Genomic DNA, 22,509 nt, shown 5'->3' with positions numbered 1-22,509 from the left:
AGGGTGCCTTAAATTCACTGACATGTGACAGTGACACATGCCATTGACTTTGTTGTGGTGGTATGTCGTTGCTCACCTGAAATTCTACGCATGGGTTCGAGAGAGAGGCAAAGAGAGGCTATTCATGTTAGATTGAAACACATTTATACAATGCGGCCACAAGAGTGCGCTGCTACCAAAGGTCCGACAGACAAGACATGCGCTGCCTCTTGACAGTGTTAAGTCGACCCTGCAGGTTGCAGTGATGTAAGTTCTTTAATGCTTATCCTGTTTATGGTCATGGGTAGCTGGAGCCTTTTTGCTTTTTGGAAAAGGGCAGACAGCACCCTGGATTTGGCCCCATAGTCAATCAAAGGGCACATAGACTGTATACTGCTGGCAAATTTATTGAGTCACTTTTATCGTATGGCATTCTTTAAATGGTGCTGGTTTTTGGACACCCCCCCACCCCCCGCCCAATTTCCCTTCCAGTGCTATTTATTTATTTCTGTACCTACTACCCATCCATCCATCCATCCATCCATCCATCCATCCATCCATCCATCCGTCCATTTTCTTCGACCGCTTATTCCTCACAAGGGTCGCGGGGGGAGGAGGGGGGGGGGGGGGGTGCTGGAGCCTATCCCAGCTGGCTCTGGGCAGTAGGCGGGATACACCCTGAACTGGTTGCCAGCCAATCACAGGGCATATTTATTTATTATTTATTGATTTTACTTTATTGAACTTGCTCAATTGTTTTATTTTGGTCATTGACGCCTTGCAACTTTGTTTGGAAAGGTGCTATGTACTAAATAGTAGTAATAGTAGTAGGGATGGGCGAGTAGCAGTATTGGGCTGATACCCGGCCTTAGCCTACTTGTTTGGCTGTTTCGCGATCATGAACTATAAATAAAAAATTTGAAGAATAGAAAATTGCCATTAATTTCAGGCAATTTTAAGGAAAATGCGATATTAGAATATACTAGTATGTATAGGAATTTCTTTAAAATTATTGTTTATTTTTTGTTAAATTTTTCATATCACAAGTGCAAGTGGTATTGGTGGCTACTCAAGATTTGAGTAGTACTTGTTATGGAAAAAAAAATGGTAGGCCACTTGAACGTCCCTAATTATTATTATTAGGAGTAGTCTTAATATTACTAGTATTACTAACATTTTTAGTAATTTTATTCACACTTACATGCACACCAAAGTCATGTGAATGAACGTTGCTACAAAAGTAGTATGATCCCACCCCCCGCGGCATCATTGTCACACATAATTAGGCTGTAATGCTCATTTGTAAAACATTTCTTCTCTGTATTTAAGTAAGATAGTCATATCAGCAATATAAAATTCTGAACGCTTGACTGAGTAAAAGTTGCATTGTAAGCATGGCTTTTTAATCACTGAATACTTTACAAAAGAAATTTAAAAATACATTGTGATTAAAGTTTAATCTACAAACTTGTGCAATATGCCAACATCCTTCCATTTTCTATTGCGCTTGTCGGGTCACGGGTGAGCTAAAATCTTCCCAATTGATTTTGGTTGAGAGACCTTGAGCTTGTTGCCAGTCAATCAGGGCACATAATGTTGAGACAATGAGTATACTATTAGAGAAATCAATTTTTTTCATCATAATGTTGTACAAAATATAGAAAGCAAAATGTGTATATTTAATGGAGAAAACATCCATTTGGATTAGTCAGCTGACTTAAGATGAGTGCGGAAGGAGGGTAAATGCGATGGTTGTTATCAGAACTGAGGCAGACGTTCAGTTTCCTGTTGACTCGTGAGGGGAAGTGCCCCCTCCTCACCCTCCAATGCCTCTGAGCTGACAGTCTGGACACTGGAGATATCACAGAGAGGGAGAGGCATGAACACACGACACAGGGTGTAGGAGTTTGAGCAGTGTATCGCAATCAGCCTGACTTTATGGGTGACAAAATGGCCATGTCACAGCTCGACACCGAGGGAGGTAAGATGACCTTTTCCTTCTGGCCTCTCGCACAGCTGATTCAGCAGCACATGACTAAGGAACGTTCAAGCCAGACTGCTTTTGCTGTGGCTTTTCGCAGCTCTGGGTCATTTAAATCTGCTTTTTCCCCACATTGTTCTTGCTTTGATTAAATTGGATTAAAGTTAGAGGTCAACTTCACTCAGCGCACATGAGAGAGTTTACTCACTGTGAGCCCCCTTTAATCACTTATGAAAAAAAAAAAAGGTTGTACACAAACCACTTTAAGTAGACGTCACATTAAATGTTTGCTTGGCCACTTGTTGCTTTAGATGAATTCATAGGAGTTAATCACACCGTCCCCTGAAGAAAAAGAAAACAATTAGTTTATGCCATCCATGGCCACTTGGTTGTGTTAATGGCAAACTCGGGTCTGACAGAAAGTCAAGGACGTAAATCAGATAGACAGACAGACAGACAGGCACAAGGGAATTGCTTCATTAACATCCTGATCATCATGAGAAATATTTGTGTAAGCATAATTCCATAATGGGATCACTGTTCTGTATTATATACAAACTATAGAGGTATCTTTAGCTACGATGTGAAAGTGCCACCAAGAAGTTTTCTTGATGCCTTCACTGGATTTAATTATTATTAATTCTTTATACTGTCTTTTTAACACAATTGATGTCTGTGGTCAATATAACATTTGTTATAAATGAGATGCTATATTTGAGTTATGACATAATATTTCATTTTAACTAAACTAAGGCAAGTGTTCATATTCTATTGTGGTACATTTTCTACACCTTTGGCAGTATTTTCGTACATCGTAAATTGCTCGCTGGGATATAACATGCTCCATGGTCCTCTATATATCTCAAGGTTAAGTTGAATTATATTGTGTTTTAATTAGAATTGAGTGGCTGTTAGTGGAACAGTTAACATATCTTTTGCATGAGTTGACTTCATCACACTAAAGGCCGTTAGCTGTCATCATTTACTACCCATTCTTGACAGAGCACAAGCTGTTGCTTGCAGAAGCCACTAGTGTCTACAGTGAAGTCTGGCAAGCAAACACAAATAGAACTTGTAATCTTTTTTCTTTTTTTTTCATTAAATGATAAATTATGTCAACAAAGTACATAGTAGTGGATTTCTGACTTCAGCTGTGAGGCTAGCCGGTGCAAGGGAGGTTCGGCAGCATTTGTGCATCTATGTGTAAGTGTGCATGTGTGTCACTGGTTAGGGTGCTGCTTGAAGATAAGGTTTGCCCTGTGCCTCACAGCGAAAGAGACGGTGTGTGTAAGCCCTCAAAGCCTTATCCTGATACACCTCCCACCCCCACTGCCTCTCCATCACCCGACACATACACTTGCTCTATGGATTAACCCAGTCATGTAGCATTTCAATGGCAAAGCTTACAACACACACACACGCACATGCACACGCACAAAGGATTAACCCCTGTGTGCCCATAGATGATTCTTAGTCACTCTCCAGTTGTGAAAACTTGCTTGTGTTACCATGGCTACTGTGGCCACAGTGTAAATTAGACAAATCCACATCGGTCACACACGCACACACACAAACTGCCATGACACTTTAACCCAGCTGGTACTACACGGAAATGGATGTTGCCAAAAAGACTGACAGAAGCTATAATAATGACATAATAAATTATTTTTAAAATAATCTCACCCAGTCTGCGGCTGTGACGTCATGTGTGTGTTATGTACGTGAGGAAGAGAAAACGCGGTTGGTCCCTGGGTGGAGATCGTGGAACCGTCATTTCCCTTCGGTGCCGGTGGCGTGGGTTAGCTTCCCCGCCTGGGAGACCACGTTTGTTTGTGTGCGTGTTTGTGTAAGTGAGTGGGAAAAAAAGAAGCATATATTGAAAAAAAAGAGAGAAAATGCAGTTTCATTTTTCAGCCACAGGTGTCAGCAGCTATTTGAAATCCAAAATACATTGATTAAATACAAACACTGCGATTGGCTGGCAACCAGTCCAGGGTGTCCCCCGCCTACTGCAGAGCCAGCTGAGATAGGCGCCAGCACCCCCCGCGACCCTTGTGAGGAATAAGCGGTCAAGAAAATGGATGGATGGGTGGATGGATAAATACAAACACCAATTCAAATGAAGTTGGGAGGTTGTGTCAAATGTAAATAATATAGGTGAATATACAACAAAGACAAGATATTTAATGTTCAAACTGTTACATGTTATTGATTATTTAATTTTGGATTTGTTGCTGCGACATGTTCAAAAAAGTTGGTACGTGAACAAAAAGACTGGTAAAGTTGAGGAATTCTACAAAAAGCTGTTTTGGAGCATTCCACAAGCATGTAGGCAAATGGTCTAGTAGTTTAAGAATGTTTCTCAGTGTACAATTTTAAGGAATGGAGGGATTTCATAATCTACGGTCCACGATATCATCCGTGACCTCAACAACCTGAGGTAGCACTTTATGAATCAATGTGTAAATAAGTGTTTCTCAGCCCTGGTCCTCAGTAAACACTATACTGCCTGTTTTCCATCCATCCATCTATTCATTCATTCATTTTCTTGACCGCTTACTTCTCACAAAGGTCGCGGGGGGGGGGGGGGGGGGGGGGGGGAGCCTATCTTAGCTGGCTTTGGGCAGGGTACATCCTGGACTGGTTGCCAGCCAATCGCAAGGCACACAGAGACGAACAACCATCCACACTCACAAGCACACCTAGGGACAATTCGGAGTGCCCAATTAACCTGCCATGCATGTCTTTGGAATGTGAGAGGGGACCGAAGAAGACCCACACAGGCATGGGGAGAACATGCAAACTCCACCGAGGAAGGCCGGAGCCTGGACTCGAACCCGAGTCCTCAGAACTGGGAGGCGGACGTGCTAACCACTCAATCACCGTGCCGCCCACTTCATCTACAAATGCAAGTTAAAAGTCTACTATGCAAAGTGAAAGCCTCTTCTAAGATGAACCGACGCAAAGTGGAACAATGTGCTGTGGTCTGACGAGTCCAGATTTCAAATAGATTTTGAAAAAAAAAGGGCCAAAGAGGAAAAGGACCATTTGGATTGTTCTCATTGCATAATGTTCAAAAGCCAGCATCTGTGATGTTCGTGTCCCAGATTTTTTTTTTTTTGAATGTGTTGCAGGTGGGCGGCATGGTAGTCGAGTGGTTAGCACGTCCGCTTCCCAGTTCTGAGGTCTCTGGTTCGAGTCCAGGCTCGGACCTTCCTGGGTGGAGTTTGCATGTTCTCCCTGTGCCCGCGTGGGTCTTCTCCGGGTACTCCGGTCTCCTCCCACATTCCAAAGACATGCATGGCAGGTTAATTGGGCGCTCCGAATTGTCCCTAGGTGTGCTTGTGCGCGTGGATGGTTGTTCGTCTCTGTGTGCCCTGCGATTGGTTGGCAACCAGTCCAGGGTGTCCCCCGCCTACTGCCCAGAGCCAGCTGAGATAGGCGCCAGCAGCCCCCGCGACCCTTGTGAGGAATAAGCGGTCAAGAGAATGGATGGATGGATGTGTTGCAGGTATCAAATTTAAAATGAATGAATATTTGCAAAACAAAATAAAAACAAAAACTGTTCTCAGTTTCAACATTAGGTATATTGTTTTTGTTGCGGATTCAATCAATTATAAGTTGAAGAGTATTTGTAAATAATTGTATTCTATTTTAATTGATATTTTACAAATCTCAACTTCATTGGAACTGGAGTTTGTACAAGTTGTCCCACACCGGCTTCCTCCCACATCCTACAAACATGCTTCTTAGGTTCATTGCAGACTAAATTGTCCGTACTGTGGGTCTGAATGTGAATGTGGATGGTTGTTGTACCCCACCTGTCACTTAATATCAACTGATAAGCCCTAGATCGAAAATGGATGGATGGAAAAGTTGTTTCAGGTCAGGGTAATCCACCAAGTTATGAAACACACTTTAATTAAGTCTGTAACGTAAGACTGATATATTAATATGTATGTGAACCCTTAATCACTGGAGTCGCCTGACTTAATACGACTGCCTAATTATTGTCTTTATCCCAGACTACAATAGATGGAAATTATGCTACCATAATACAATTACTGTTAGATTTGTGCGACGTGCGCTAGACTTTAATTTAGTGCAGATGTTGGGTGTTCTAATCCGGGCTTTCTTCCTGTGTAGAGTTGACACCTTCTGTTCGTGATTGCGTGGGTTTCCAACAGGTACTGCTGCTTCCTCCCGGCAAACTGTCCCTAGGTGTGAATGGTTGTTTGTCTGTAAGTGTTTTGCAATTGGCAGACAACTAGTCCAGGGTGTAAATATTCAGGTTCCTGCCTGAAGTCAGCTAGATTCCAGCTCACCCATGAAACCCAATGAGGGCTAGCGGTGCAGAAAACGGATAAATGGATGGATGGATGGATGGATGGATGGATGGATGGATGGATGGATGGATGGATGGATGGATGGATGGATGGATGGATGGATGTGTTTTCATTTTCTGTGTACCTGCAAAAATCTGAGCCCTGTTTGTTCTGTTGGGTCACGGTTCACACATGACAGACACACTAATGCGTGGTCTTTTGTTTATTTCCAACTTTATCCGTATGGGTGAATCCTTCTGGCTGTGATCTGAATATCTGATTATATTTTGAGGCGATTTAAGCAGATTTAGAGGCCATGGGATTCTCCTTTAGGGATAATGCTTTGTGTTCGTGTGCATGTGTGCTTGTGTATGCGTGGGTTGCTGTGTGGAAAAGAGAGAGGGAGAAAAGCGATACCTTTCTAATACTTTGCTGGTTCTAGTTCTGATTAAATCAAGAATCACACAGCCTGATGAATACAATATGTCACCATATTTTTACTGTTCTATTAGAAATAAGATTAGGAAAAGAGGTTTTAGTGTGAGCGAGAGGGAAAAAAAAGTAAGAGACAAAGAGAGAGAGAGAGAGCAGGAGTTTGCTAACTCCTAAAAACCAATTAACTAACATTTTCAATGAATATGAGACTCATACTGCCATGCAAACTTAATACTACAATTCTTGAGTTTAACAATGAGAAACTTCACAGAAAGCAAGGCACACTTAATCATGAAACTGTAGTACAATATGCATACACTGTACTATTTTTTCCGTCCAAACAATATATTTATGGACAAATACAAAGTAAACACAACCCTGTTAAAATGCCAGGCTTTTGTAATCTAACAGGTGAGATTAAAAATATTTTCAAAACTTTTCCCGTCATTAATGTGACCTATGACCTGTACATCTTAACTGAATAGTTTTCGATAGGGGAAGTACAAAATAACCGAAATAGTGTAGTTGGATAAGTGCGCACACCCTCTTATAACCAGGGATGTGACTGTGTTCAGCACCAATCACATTCAAACGCAGAAAAACACCAATTCATGTTATCTCAGCTGACTTATGGCAAGAGGCAGGGTCCACCATGGACTGGTCAACAATGAGTCACAGGGTGCATAATGGACATTCACTCTATAAACAATTTAGACAAGTCAATGAGCCTAGCATGAATGTTTTTAGAATGCAGCAGGAAGCTGAAGTACTTTATTAAGAAAAAAAACCACACAAGCACATGGGGGGGACATATAAAGTCAAGCCGAGACTTGAACCAGGAGACTCAGAACTGTTGCCCCAATAAATGTTAATATTTATTTTTCAAAGCTGAACACAAATATTGTGGTCAAACTGACTTATTTTCTTCGCAGAGCAGTTTTGCTATTCAGTGACTTCGTTTGAGGAAAAACTTTCCAATTTTGAGGTGCATTTTTACTTTTATTTTTATTTTTATTTTTTTTGCATGTTAATTCTAGAGACCTGAAGCAATGGTTTTATCAAACAATAAAAATACAACAAACTGTATTTCCGTGTCTAGAAACATTTTTAAATTTTGACACCTATAAATTTCTGTTTAAACTTAGTATTTCTGAATGTGTTGTACTACTGTAATGTAATTTTGAGGCCTCAAAAGTTACATTAAAAACAAACAAATAAAAATTACTAATATTATGAATATTTTATACTTATTACTTTTAAAGCTTATAGGCCATCGTTGGATGGTTCTGTTGAGTATAACTTTCTCTCCTGAGTCCAGTTAGTTATTTTCCTGCTAGTTTACTGTTCAAAGATGGATATGGCCCGCTTTAACGCAGTTCTAGCTAGACTTCTGTGATAACTGTCACACAAGCACTTCCTGTATTGTAATTTAATGTTAGCTGAGCAATTCCCTATGTGAGAACAATGTCAGAAGGGTAGCTTTTTCGCCACCATAGAGGCGATAATTGATTTCGGAGCAACTCCACGTGTAAGCTAGTAGGCACTAACCAGACAAACGTTTGTTGTTAGCTAGCTGGTGTGGCATACATAGCACCAACTTGCTTGGACCACAAGGTATATAAGGTTCTTATACAGGTCTATGCTCGTCAAGCCCAGTGAAGAAAAACATAAATATCTGTGATTCTTAGTTTTGCTATTGAATGAGTTGTGATTGGGTGCAACATGGTTATTTTGACTTGCTAATGGCAATGCAAAACAGCTTTTTTTTTTAGCCTTGGTATCTGTGATTTCCAATCATTGTGCCAGGTGTTCTGTAGGAATTATACAATTTCACTGGGCTTGCGACAGTGGACTCAGCTGGGAAAGCCAAGCCACACCCATGACAAGGACGTTGTGCAGAAGATGGATTATAAGAGATACAAAATGTGTTCAACTAGCTGGGGTGTCCAAGCTCGGTCCTCGACGGCCGGAGTCCTGCATGTTTTGGATGTTTCGCTGTTCCAACGCACCTGTTCCAATAAACAGGATCGTTATCAGGCCTATGCAGAGCTTCTTGATGAGCTTCAAGTGTGCTGGAGAAGAGAAACATCCAAAATCTGCAGGACATAGCAAAAGGTGCATAATTATCAACCTTTGTGTCCACTTTTTGTGACATAACATTTTTGTATGAAATTTAACAACTTTTCTTTCTTTCTTTCACTGACACGTCTCAGTTGTATGCAGCAAGCTGCTGTGCGTTAATTAGGTGAATATGAACAATAATTTCCACACGTACTTCCACTTGCCATACATTAGGCCAATTCTCATCTATGTCACTTAGCAGGAAGGCAGGGGATGAAGAAGGAGGAGGAGTGGAAGAGGGAAAAAATGCTTAGCAGACAACCTTTATGAGCATTGGAGTGGGGTGGAGGGGGTGACTGACGGTGGCGGTCAGGGGAAAGAAGAGCAAATGTACTGCGGAGAGAGAGGAGGAGGAAGAGGCGAAGGAGGAGGGCCTAGAGCTATTGTTCATGTCCTCCCGTGAACAAAGGGCTCATCGGGGTCCGTATGTAAACCCACAACAGGCTTCAGCCCTCTGACAAGGCCTCATGCGGGACAAAACATAGCGGTCGCACTCCCGCTATTTGGGCCGTATCGCTTCTTCGGCCTAACAGTTCGCGGAGAACTGCATCGATCGCGTTCATTGGGACGTGTTGTGTAGGTACGTTGCGCGGAGCCGTCCATTCAGCGGGCCTATCGGAGCGTACGCACGGACTGTACCACGGATCTGTAAACATTCGTTTTCTCATTGGACTTCAGCGCAGGTAAACGCTCGCTTTTCCCGTCTTCAAGCGTCACATCTTTTCCGCTGCCGGTGCCACGCTTAGTTGTGGCTGACCAGCTGACGCGCCTCCGATTTCGTTGGTTATTTTTGCTGGCTCTTGGTTTAAAAGGGGATTTAATGCTAAGGTGTTAGCAGACAAGCTAGCGGTATGGTACCAGCTGGCATTTGGGCTCGCTAATGTTAGCTTGGCCACTAAAGGATAATTCCTCGACCTGGTTTGATTTCATACACTGGCGATGGAGACCAGTTGGAGTATTTGTTCTGAATGTTTATAGTTTGTCTGATTTTGTATTGTTTACTTACATGCGCGCTTGAATCGTCTTTTGCCTCGAAATGTGCAAAGCTAACGTTTCACCTAGCTAAGAGCTAACGGTTAGCATGGTGCGCTTGGTGCCTTTCTAATTGCCTTTGTAACCTCTCAGTCCTCATAAAATGTGTATAGATGTATTTAGTTGGGGGAAAACATGCGTATCCACATTGCCTTTTACAAACGTTACGTGGAACTTTTGACAAATTCCCCTTTTCACAGCAGGTTTTGTTTTTCGGGAAAGTTTATGATTTGTTTGTGTTTCGGGGCAAGCTGCGTAACTGCTATTGTTATTAGTGAATAGTTGATGTTGTGTAGAGTTTTGTGCAGTCAGATTTTTAGTGATCTGGTCTCATACAACGTAGTGAGTTAATGCATGTTCAATGTGTGTGTTTGGACAGTGCAGCGTCTGCTTGTTGGATAGGCACGAACCAATTTCCCAATGGAGGAAGTGGAATCCTGCTGATGTGATTGGGACTGCCTGTCATTAACCACTAACAGGGGATGAGAGGAGCTAATGGAGCTCTCACCAACTAATGGACACATAACATCGATTATTTATTTATTTATTTATCAACTCCATTTGTGTTGTTTTTCTCCTCCCTCTTGTTGTTGCACTCAGCCCATTGCACACTGCTGCTTGCTTGTATGGTAAACAGCTTCTGTTGACCATGAAAGGAAGTCATAGTTTTCTGGTTGAAATTGTGAAACTTGTTTTAGTTCTTGACAGAACAAATCTTGCGTTATTTCAGCCAACCCCCTCCTATGGGTTATACATTTGGAATTGAAGCAATAACATGGCACTGGCAGTGTTTTTTTTTTATTTTTTATTTTATTTTTATTTTTTGATAGGCTCCAGTATGCCCGTGATCCAAGTAAAGATAAGAGATTCAGAAAATGGATGGATGGATGGATCTATCCATCACATGAGTCTACTAGTGTTGTTCTTATCGTTGAGTTTGGCATGTATTACGTTAACGCAATTGAAACGTCTTAGACATGAAATGAGTTTTTAGTTTTGGTTGTTTTTCCACAAGCACGAAGTTAATTTACATGTGCTTGAAAATCTGTCACACAAAGACACAGCCATATGTTTATTATGTTGAGACAAGACATTTTGAGGCGGGGTTTCACCATGGTAACGGCTGGGGTCATGACCTGGCGACTGCTACTCTGGATATCCTTTAGAGAGCTGGCCAATTAGAGTAATATAAGGGCAGGAGGCATTTGCGAGATGGCACGAGACTTGGGACCTTCTCAGATGCTTGTTTTCACCAAGAACCTTTTCTATCCTATCCGAGCAACATGACCCAGAAGTGTTTGGAGTTGGAGGATAGGTCATTTGGCCATTTTTTCATTCTAAAAAATGTTTAGGGAAGGTGGCTAGATGCAAGCTTTAAGCCACCTTTCGCAAAGGTGTTACTACTATTGACCAACCTTTATGGATATTACCCACAATTCTCTAGATCAGCAATATTTTAAAGCAGCAGGGCACCAATGTAGTTGACACGTGGAGGCGCTTGAGCCAAGATTTAAAAAGAAGTTAATTAAATGAAATGAAGAACAGTATATTACAAACATACATCTAGAATACTGTTGCAGCGAACAGTAGCAAAGGTGAACATAAACATTTGCCTCAATCATTATAGGGACTAACATTTCTATCCATACAGAAAGAAACAGTTGTAAACAAAAATATTGTAAGAAACAAAGTCATTAAGTTTGAGTGGGAAGAGAAACGACAGGAAAAAAAAAAGGCAAACTTATATTTATTCAGAAAACAGCACCTCCAAACACAATTGTTATGAGTGACATAAGGTCAGTGGCAAAAAGACAGACTATCCCATTACGAAAATTTATATAGAGCACATAAATAAATAAATAAATAAAAGGTTTTAATACTGTTTGGATTTGTGGAGGGTCTCATGGTCCTAATATATTGGTTGATTTAATTTTCAAAAATGCAAATGAGTTTTTCGATGTTCAAAGAAAAAAGTGCAATGTGGTTCAGAAATAATGTTATAAACATCTTTCCGAAAATGATAGAGGTTGGCAATTCCAAAATCAATTAAAATATATTCAGGGGATCCTTCACAAAAAGTATTTTATTTATTTATTTATTTATTTTAATCGTTGTAGAAATGCTTTTCATGGGTAACATCTGAATTATTTTTAAAAGGTACTTCTTACCTGTTTTTTTATTAAGCAAACTGTTTTGCAGGTAAAGTCCTCAAGCCACACTTAACGTCAGCAATATTTACCATCGCGCAATCACATCAGTTAGGAAAAGTGGAGTCGATTGATTTGAAACAGTGCTGTCCTTTCCTGTTTTTGAAAGAAGCACCTTTTTATTGCTCCTTGACCCAATGACACAGTCCAACAAAGGGTAAGGAAAGGTGGCATAAAGGTTTAGCAGATTTGACTTTCCGACAAGGCCCATGGTGTTTAGCCATGTCTGTTGGTACTTGTGGCCTGTATTATTTGGATTAAAAAAAAAAAAAAAGCCATGCATTTCAGTGGGTCCACTGTACAGGAACTTCTTTTTCTCCTTAAAATGTAGACCATAATAGCCCCAATTGTGTTTGTCTCCATGAAGTGTTGAACATGTGCATGATGTTTATGCTATACCCTTCTGCTTTCCCTTCCAGGCTGTTCCTCCAAGTCGTTCAAGCTGTACTCCCCCAAGGAGCCTCCCAACGGTAGCACTTTCCCACCCTTCCATCCCGGTACCATGCTGGACAGAGACGTGGGGTGAGTTTTGTGACTGTGAGTCCATTTTGCTTATGATAAAAGCTAAGCAGGGTCAGGACTGGTTTGTACTTGGATGGGATAGCGACTGGGAATACCAGCTACCATAATTTTACTTGCCTCTGGCCCAACTCAGTGCCAATCTCAAGCATAGATAAATAGGGAGTGTTTGAGTCGGGAAAGGCATCAGTCCATTAAAAAAAAATAAATAAAATGTTGAAACGTCATCCAAAAACAGTGATCCCAATTAGGGAAAATTCTGGGAGAATTGCATTTTGGGTGAGTTTGCCTTGTAGCAACAGACATTTTGCTCCAATTCAAAAAAGCCAAAGGAGCAATTTAGTTTAGTTTCTGAAACATATTTATCTCCCTAAAGGATATAGGTTGGAATAAATCATCCTCTGTTAATGATGTAACAGCTTGTGGTAGGGCTGGGCAATAAATCGAATTAATTCGATACATCGTCATTTTAAAAAATCGAATGATTGAAAGTTTGCTAAATCGTGAAATCGAATTTTGTCTTCTGGATGATTAAAAGCTGTTGTTCTTATATTCTGTTACATCAAAATGCTTTTATGTAATGTAATTTTGTGTTAAAACTGATCTAGAATCAGTATACGTTACTGGTGTCTAAATTTTGCACAGGAATTCTTTTTGAATAAATGAAACCTTTAAGTAAACGTCTGTTGGATTTATTAGGTTAAAATCGTAATCGTCCTGAATGACTGCAAAAATCGAGATTTTATTTTTTGGCCATATCGCCCAGCCCTAGCTTGTGGTGCATTTAATAATGTGAAACACGCAATTACTTCAATTGGCCAACACTTCTTTGGACAACACTTGGACTGAGTTATGATAGCGGACTAGCGATGCATTAAGTTTTACAATAAGAGGAGCTACTCTTCTCTACTGTAATTCACTACTTGGTGTCAAATATGATGGCTGTACACTCAAGCTTAGTCAACAGGTCACAACTATGTCAACGATCAAAATCGACAGTTGACAAGTATTGACAAGTAATTTAATTGTCGACTACTAGTAATGTTTTTACTATTTCACGCTTTACTTTTGAAGCTGTCTTGACTCCCACTTCTCTCGCTGTCTATGGCACACTTGCGCAATAATGGTAATCAGGGTCATCCGTGACATAAACAGAAGCATTGAGGGCAATGCATTGTCATGGCTAAGTGCCTGAAAGTTACGGCGCATTTCACCAAAAATACATAATACGACAGTGTTTCCTCTAGGATTTTTTTTTTTCCCAACAGTTTATGTCATGCTCGTTCCTGTGGACATTTAGTGTTAGCCCATTAAGACCGGGAGCGCAGGAATGCATTTCTACCGTTAGCTGGGAGCGCTGCTCTTCTCATTTTAAACCCGGGAGGGCGGATACGTAATTGTTTTGTTTTGAACTATTCTTGGTCTCTTAAAGATTAAGTGCGTAAGAATATACATGAGAGGGTGACGTCGGCCTCGTAGCATCCTGGAATATTATGCGAGCATTTATGGTTGACGGAGATTCGCGGGAGTTATGAAATAACGTGATTGACGACGCCGTGGGAGGAATTCGAATCAGTGTAACGAGTCGCCAGTGACCAAGTGTTCAATATGTTTGTAGACAATGAGGATGTTGAAAATATTGTCAGCTTTGTAACTGAATGGACGACGAATAATTACCCCTCGATCCCCTGAGGTTATTACAACTGCGCTCCACTGTTGAAGGAAAATATACCCACAGATGCAACACAGGTGTTGATTTATAAAAAAATATATATATTGAAGGTTTATAATAATAAACGTAGGTATGTGTGAACGCTATATGTGTAAGCTCTGAAATGTTTTTTGAATTATGTTTCTATCTGCTTCAGGAGCTGAGATATCAATAATTTAGTAAGTAGGCATTGGCAATATTGTTGAATTTCCAGGAAAACTTCAGGTTTCCGGGGTGACTTTAGGTTTTAAAGGGATGTTTTGGCAGGTGCTTTAGGGGATAATATTTTGGTCTTTATAGGTTAGGCTGATGGTACAATTAAGGAAATTGGAACATTAATTAATATGAGTTTATTCATATACTTCAATTAGTTATTAGTTTATCATACGCTTTGACATATAGTCTTTAGTGTTCACTTAAACTCAACAAAATTCATCAATGTTTCATAAAGCAATGATATGCAAACATGGGCTGTGCTTTTTGACATACATGTATGTATAAAATAAAACGGACCAACCAAAATGAGGCAAAAACTGGAGCCTTTGCAATTTGAAAATTGCATCCTACTACATTGTGATGTTGATTTGAACTTGATTCATTGCTCAGCCCTAGTTTAAATGTCAATATTAATATTATTAAACCTCTGTTTGTGTAGTTTTTCGGTAACAGTGCCCTGGAGAAGAATTTTATGCTGGTGAAGTGAACAGTTTGAGAATGAGGAAAATCCTGCAGGCACTTATCGCTTCTCTGGGAGAAATATTTCACATAGGTGGTTAGTCGGTTTCAGCAGAGTGCAACTTGAACCTTTGGAATAAAGTTGAAATGACCACATAGTCATTGCAGCTTCATTTTTATGGCACATAAATGTTTTATTTGCCATAAAAATGATGCTAAAGTTGGTGCCAGTGTTCTCTGTTTTTTTGGTTTATAGATCAATTGTATTAGCACTGTGACACGATTTCCAAAAAATTAAAATCTGTCAAAATATAAAGTCTGGAAATGCCACATCAATCTGAGTACAACAAAGCAAGAGTTTTGAAAACTGGATGGTATTTGTGTGAGGAGAAAAAATGGCCGTTCTGGGAACACTTTTGTTTTATATTGTCAATATTGTTATATTGAATTGGATTAACTCAACTCAACTTTATTTATAAAGCGCTTTAAGAACAGGCGTTGCTGTATACAAAGTGCTGTACATAAATATCAGTTTTTCAGTAAACAAGAACAAAGCAAACATTAAAACTGTATAACTTCATTATTTATTTTATTATTATTATTATTATTATTATTATATTATTATTCTACTTTTCCATACAAAACTTAACACATGAATGTACTTGGCCATGCTGAATTAAATTTTAACAGATTTTTTTATTTTTTATTTTTTTGTGAAAATGCTAATTTAAAAACCCCACTTAGCATAAATTGACAAAAAGTGTACTCTTTTTTTTTTTTTTTTTTTTTTATTATTATTATTAAAGGGATAAGCTATTTTTCCAGAAGGAAAATAATGAGGCTGAGCTTGTCAAACTTTGACATAACCTAATATATGAACCCACAATGTAACTGCATGTTTTGTTTTACTCGTTCAAAGTTTGGCGAGTTGCGTCTGCTTGCAAAATCACTCGTTTCTATTTTCAACTGAGCTAAAATCTCAGTGATAAATTACATTTTGGATCTAAGCAATTGCTATATTGAAACTGAAGTCAATACCAGTACTTGCCTATAAAGGCTAAATTTTCCATCAACTTTGTTTGACATTGTTGTACGGCTGTGCAATTAATATTGATCCTTTCATTTTGTCTGCTACAAGGAGAACCCCTAATCAATTAGCTGACAAGTTTCAGCCAAAAATATCCACCAAACACTCATATGGGCCAAAATTCCTGGGTGTGCTTCAAGTGGGCTTCTTAAAATTAATTTGTACTTGTATGCTTGATATTATTTCAGTTGTGCAAATGAAAATTTTTGGTGGGCGATATATTGGTGCATCCTGATTCCCTACCCTGCATCGAATAGTTCTTGTGAGCACTGTTAGGTAACTCAGCAATAGTATTGCATGTAGCGTAGCTACACTCTCATCCTATTTGTTAAAGTTTGTGTGATTTGGTTTAGTTGCAGTATATGTGATTAATAAGATCTCTCTTTCTCACTTCTCCAGTCCAACCCCAATGTATCCTCCCACATACCTGGAACCAGGCATAGGGTAAGACAACATTAAACCGCTATACAGATAATGTTGCACTCTCTTCTCGCATCCAATTGAGCATTAAACTCTGACCAGGGCTAAATGAGGTTGTTTAACTGCTTTGATAGTGCTGCAGTTCAGAATTTCCCTCTGTTTTATTACCACAAGCCAACTGTTCTACTTCTTTTGTTTTCACCTCCTGTCTTTTTATGGTGTAGGAGGCACACACCATATGGCAACCAGACAGACTACAGAATATTTGAACTAAACAAACGGCTACAGAACTGGACAGAGGTTTGTAAACAGTCACTAAGTCTTTCACACTACATTAGCACTATGTGTGTCGGTAACGGAATATTTGTTGCTTCTCCAAACTGTAGGAGTGTGATAATCTATGGTGGGATGCATTTACTACAGAGTTTTTTGAAGATGATGCCATGTTAACCATTACTTTCTGTCTGGAAGATGGGCCGAAGCGTTACAGTAAGGATGAATACCATATAAACACCCTGCAGACATGCTGCCTATTTAGCATCCTCTGTATGTGTAATGTAATTTGTTTTTTTCCCTTCCCCTTTGTTTCCTTTCCACTCGTCAAGCAATTGGTCGGACGTTGATTCCAAGATACTTTCGGAGTATATTTGAAGGTGGTGCCACTGAGCTCTACTATGTCCTGAAACACCCCAAGGAGTCATTTCACAACAACTTTGTTTCACTTGACTGCGATCAGTGCACCATGGTCTCCCAGAATGGTAAACCAATGTTCACACAGGTGAGTGACCCTTCTCTCATAACCGTTTTCCGATCAAATCTGAATGAATATACACATTCTAATCCTCCTCTGACCCGACTTCCCTTCTGTAGGTGTGTGTTGAGGGCCGCTTGTACTTGGAGTTCATGTTTGATGACATGATGAGGATAAAAACGTGGCACTTTAGCATCCGACAACACCGCGAACTCATCCCTCGCAGTATACTGGCCATGCATGTGAGCAAGCCGGAATCTTTTGCATGATGTTATTGTCTGTCTGTGTGTCTCACTTATTTATTACTCTGTGTCCTGTTGATAATGTCTCAGGCCCAGGACCCACAAATGCTGGACCAGCTGGCCAAAAATATTACAAGATGTGGCCTGTCAAACTCTACTCTAAACTACCTCCGAGTAAGTCAAAAATAAAACATCAGACACTCCACTTGGTGTTACGTAGTTTTTCCTTCAATAATAATTTATTTTAAATTTGACCATATACCGAGAGAACGTCTTGCTTGCAAGTGTTATGTGTAGACTTCACAAAAGGCTTAAAGGGTACTATATACTGACAAGTGTGTGTGTGTGTGTGTGTCTTAGTTTCAAATATGTGTACAAGTTGGACTGGGTCTTCAAGTTTAGTGCCTTTTAACAATGTTTACTGCATGCGTCACAGTCACGTCCTCTCTTTTCTTATCTGGTAGAGCTACAAACTAAGAAAATGCTTCTTGTCTGAATATTCTTAATTGGGTGAGAAAACATATTCTCGGTTATTTGATATTTTGCATTTTTGATGATGGGAAATAAAAAAAAAAAAGCAAATTCATGTTGAAAGAGAAAATTATCTTACCACAATTCCTCACAACAGCTAAACTCCAATGTCAGTTTTAAATAAAAGGAAATGCAGAATACCAGTTGATGAAAAAACAGCAGATCCCCCATTGGGATCGAAATAACTTGTGCAGCTTTATTTTTGCCCTATGCTGGTTTCAACAAGTAATTGAATCGATGTGAAGCACACCCCCCCCCCATTTTTAAAGCTGGAGAATGCTCTGGCAGTGATGTGCAGCTCAAGTTGTGAAGGAAGCTTAACTGCGTTAGTGATATTTTGATTTTCTTGTGTGTCTATATTGAAATGGTTGTCATACCAAAATTGTACCTGTAGTTTACCTGCACTCATATTACCATCTTGAAAAGTTGGCAATAAAATATGGACCTTTGGTGAATATATATATATTTTTTCAACACCATCCTTTTACCCATGTTCTGTGCTCCAGCTGTGTGTGATCCTGGAGCCCATGCAGGAACTGATGTCCAGACACAAGACGTACAGCCTCAGCCCCAGAGACTGCCTCAAGACCTGCCTCTTCCAGAAATGGCAACGAATGGTGGCACCCCCAGGTATGTATGTGAACACAGTACACACAAATGCCAACAATTGACAATACAGTCTCCTCCAAAAGCATTGGTACGGCAAGGTCAACAATGGCTTTGTTTTTGTTGTACATTGAAGATGTTTAGGATTCAGATCAAAACTCAACTATGGGGGTTGACAGTGATGTCACTGATTGTCTACATGTTTGCTTAGCATCAAATTCAGCTTTCACAGTTGAAACCCAAAGCCAAAAACAAGCACTATTTAATGTATATGCAATCAATTGAAAAGGTAGCACCGGAGCTACTACAGACTCCCATTAGTCACATGTTCCAATACTTTTGGTCACTTTAAAAACAAAACAAATAAAATGACACAAAACAAAAGCTGGAGTTCTAAACTTTTATCTCATATTCACCTCTTGATCTCATGATCTGGAGCCCAAATACTTTTTCTACATTTTCTTACATATAACTCTCCCTGCTTCCCGTGTGTAGCCGAGCCATCAAGACAGGCCCCGAACAAACGGCGGAAGCGTAAGATGTCAGGTGGCAGCACCATCAGCGGAGGAGGTGGAACTAATAACAACAACAATAACAAGAAGAAGAGTCCTGGCAGTGGCTTCCCTCTCTCTAGCCAGGTTCCAGTAAGTACATTAGTGGAATTGTGTAGGTCCAGAATCCAATATTACAACTGTTGAGGTAGTATTAGAGTCAGACTTTTGTATCGATATCAGTGCTAGTATCGGTATTGTGATGGTGGCTGAAACCCTCTAGTGGCCGTTTTAAAATCAGGTACTATAAAATGGAAATGACAGGAATTGAAAATTGCCATTAATTTTGTGCAATTTTAAGGAAAATAAATACTATATGGGGGATTTATAGATCTTTTTTTGTTTGTTTGTTTGTTTTTAAATATCTTTATTTATTTATTTATTTTTTTTTTTTTGGTGGAGGAATTTTATGTACTAGCATTATGCTATGTATAGCATCAGTGACTACTGAAGAGTTGAGAATTGGTGTTGGAACAGAAGCTATGTTGCCATCGGATACCGGCGAATTGCAATCCAAACAAACAGAGATATTCTACATGATTTCTTTCTTAATAAATCGATTTCGACTTTTAATTTATCCACTTGCCAGCATTTAACATTTTCCCTTTGTCTGTACAGGATGTGATGGTGGTGGGAGAGCCCACGCTGATGGGAGGGGAGTTTGGTGACGAGGACGAGCGTTTGATCACGCGGCTGGAGAACACCCAGTTTGACGCAGCCAACGGCATCGACGACGAGGACAGCTTCAACAACTCCCCGGCTCTGGGATCCAACTCGCCCTGGAACAACAAGGCGCCCTCCAGCCAGGAGAGCAAGAGCGACAACCCCACCTCACAGGCATCGCAATAGAGTGCGGGCTCCTCCTCCACAACACAATCCCCTCATGCCCTCCTCTGAGCCTTCCCAAAGCCAAAAGTCACGAGAGCAACAGGTTTCTTAGCAGCCCCCCCCTCCCCCGACATGCGTTTTGAGCTCTGACTCTCGGTGGTGCCTGGCGGAGCGCAAGTTGGACTTCCTGCCAGAAGCTTCATCATGACTGTGACTTCCCGACTTCAAGGCATCCTGCCCCCCCCCCCCCCCCCCCCCCCCGCGTTTCATACTGAAAATGTCCTGTCTGCTCTTGCTAATTTCCACTTTGGACAAGCAACATGATGGTTGTGATGAAGGAGATGTGGTGATAGAATCCAGGAGTGTTCTAACCCACACTAAACCCAAGAAGAACGCTACAAAGCAGTGTGGCATGGCCATGGTGGCAAGTAGCTTCGGGAGAGCTTGTCCACCGACCTCTAGACGACTCAATTCTGGACTGTTCTGATGCGTCAAGGCACGAGAAACCCTTGTTGGAGTATCTGCGTGCGTGCGTGCGTGCGTGCGTGCGTGAGAGTGTGATTGAGCGAGAAAAGTTAGTGTCTTTGCCAAATCGAGCAGACCAGAATTTAGAGATGTTGTGCAAAATTGTTGAAATTGTCACACTTCTCGTGTGGGACACAGCAATTCACAATAAACATACACACTTAATACACACATGCGCATACACACAATGATGGAAGGAGTTTTAGTCCCTTTGGTGCATGAGCCATCTCTGAATAGACTCCAGCGTAAGCAACATACACACTTACACATTTTAAGAGTTTTTATACAGTATATATTTCCCTAGAATGTTTTTTTTAATTTCTATTAAACAATCTTCAGTTCAATAGTTACTTTTATTTTTTATTTTTACCAATACTGAAAAGCTACAGACCAAGGAGCACCACAGGACTTTTATTCCTCCCCTAAAATATATTGTTTTTATCTTTTTGTGTTTATAAAAGAAAAATTATTTAGTGTGGATGTTTTATTTTGTCTTTACGTTGCTTTTGGAAATTTGAAATTTTGTGTATTTGTGCTTGTATATTTAAGGTAGTAGCAAAAGTTCTGTCTGACTGTAATAAGATGTATTCTTACTTAGATATACCTAAAGCCATCCTGATCTAATGTAAAGAAACAAAATAGGAGAAATGAGGAAGAAGAAAAAAACACACCCAGCGCTTTCCTCCTCCCTCTTTTTTTTTTTTTTTTAAAGGGTAGTGTAAATGAAATGACAAAAGCCCTAAGGGTACAAATGGCACCATAGGAAGGTGTATCCTAAGTCTTTTGTTTTTCTTATGTATTTATTTAGGACATTCAGAAATTCACTCAGTTGTTCATGTCGACATAAATTGTTAGTTCTTTTCCCTCTCCACTATCAGAAGTATTGCATAACCTTGACTCAACCCGAGGTCATGTGAATGTGCTGAAATGTTTGACTGTCACTTCAATCACTGGCTTTAAAAGTTGTTGAAATGACTGAACCCCCCCATTGTTTTAATTTGTGCCATCTTCAAACATGTTCTAAAACCAGCTTAACATTATGTTCATCCTGCATAGTTTGTAACAGTTTAGTCTATAAATTGCATTCATGAGTCATAAAAAGCCTGAAAGTCCTGTTGTTCTTCATTTGGCCCTTCTGGTATTCATCACGTCCATAAGTGAAGTGGAATCTTCTAACTCTTTGTACATTTCTATTTTGTTACACTTTCAACCCATTTAAAATTGAGTTCGAATGGTGATTTGTACCTTCCTCAAATCCTGTAGAAGCATTGTTTGGTATCTCTTTTTTTTTTCTTCTTCTTTTTTTTTTTTTTTGGTTAGTTTCTGCCCTTGCTAATTAATGTATGGTACCAATAAAAAAAAATACATTTTCACTTTAAGAGATTGCTTCGGATGTTATTGATAAACTATCAAATTGGTACTTAACATTATGATATTTAACCACTTCGATTTTAATAGCATACATACCTGTAGGTGATATATAATACTACTACTACTAGTGATGATGAAAACAAAACGTGTGATAAGGAGCCAATAGAATTAGATAGGATATATATATATATATATATATATTAGGGGTGTGAATTGCCTAGTACCTGACGATTCGATTCGTATCACGATTCACAGGTCACGATTCGATTCGATACCGATTAATCCCGATACGAATTTATAAGTCGATTGTTGCGATTTTTTTTCATTCAAATTTAGAAAATACTAATCAGTAAGCTTGTAGAGTGTAAGATTTATATGAAAATGTATTATTTATTTATCTGAAATTTCAGTCTTATAGAGGTTGTAATCTGTTTCATGTTTGAACAGCATTAAAATAAAATATTAAGGCTTAATGTTCCGTTAATATAACATTCTTCCATGCTCAAGGTGTGAATCCTAACCCGAAGTCAGACGTTTTGTTGAATATTTTTCCATTAAAAATGGAAGTTTAAAAATCGATTCACACACAAAAAAAAAAAAAGAAAAAAAAAA

General features: G+C 39.7%; 1 protein-coding gene across 5 annotated transcripts in view; it reads left to right on the top strand.

The window, feature by feature from the left end:
- Positions 1-21,905, top strand: part of LOC144020664 (LIM domain-binding protein 1) — a 28,082-nt gene extending 6,177 nt beyond the window's left edge. Inside the window, exons 1-11 of one of the 5 annotated variants that reach the window (XM_077524354.1) lie at positions 1,867-1,960; positions 12,500-12,602; positions 16,472-16,516; positions 16,717-16,792; positions 16,879-16,981; positions 17,098-17,270; positions 17,363-17,485; positions 17,576-17,659; positions 18,523-18,646; positions 19,118-19,266; positions 19,792-21,905. In XM_077524354.1, coding sequence (XP_077380480.1) covers positions 1,918-1,960; positions 12,500-12,602; positions 16,472-16,516; positions 16,717-16,792; positions 16,879-16,981; positions 17,098-17,270; positions 17,363-17,485; positions 17,576-17,659; positions 18,523-18,646; positions 19,118-19,266; positions 19,792-20,022 — 1,254 coding nt within the window. In that variant the 5' untranslated portion in view covers positions 1,867-1,917 and the 3' untranslated portion in view covers positions 20,023-21,905. Of the gene's footprint in view, positions 1-1,866; positions 1,961-8,815; positions 8,836-9,137; positions 9,525-12,499; positions 12,603-16,471; positions 16,517-16,716; positions 16,793-16,878; positions 16,982-17,097; positions 17,271-17,362; positions 17,486-17,575; positions 17,660-18,522; positions 18,647-19,117; positions 19,267-19,791 lie in introns of those variants that run through there. The other 4 variants (XM_077524359.1, XM_077524358.1, XM_077524357.1 and 1 more) reach the window with 4 other exon arrangements.
- The last annotated feature ends 604 nt before the right edge of the window (positions 21,906-22,509 follow it).

This window comes from Festucalex cinctus, chromosome 6 (assembly GCF_051991245.1).
Source record: "Festucalex cinctus isolate MCC-2025b chromosome 6, RoL_Fcin_1.0, whole genome shotgun sequence".
NCBI lineage: Eukaryota > Metazoa > Chordata > Actinopteri > Syngnathiformes > Syngnathidae > Festucalex > Festucalex cinctus.
Note: the sequence above shows the minus strand (reverse complement) of the source record. Positions and strands in the feature narration are given on the sequence as shown.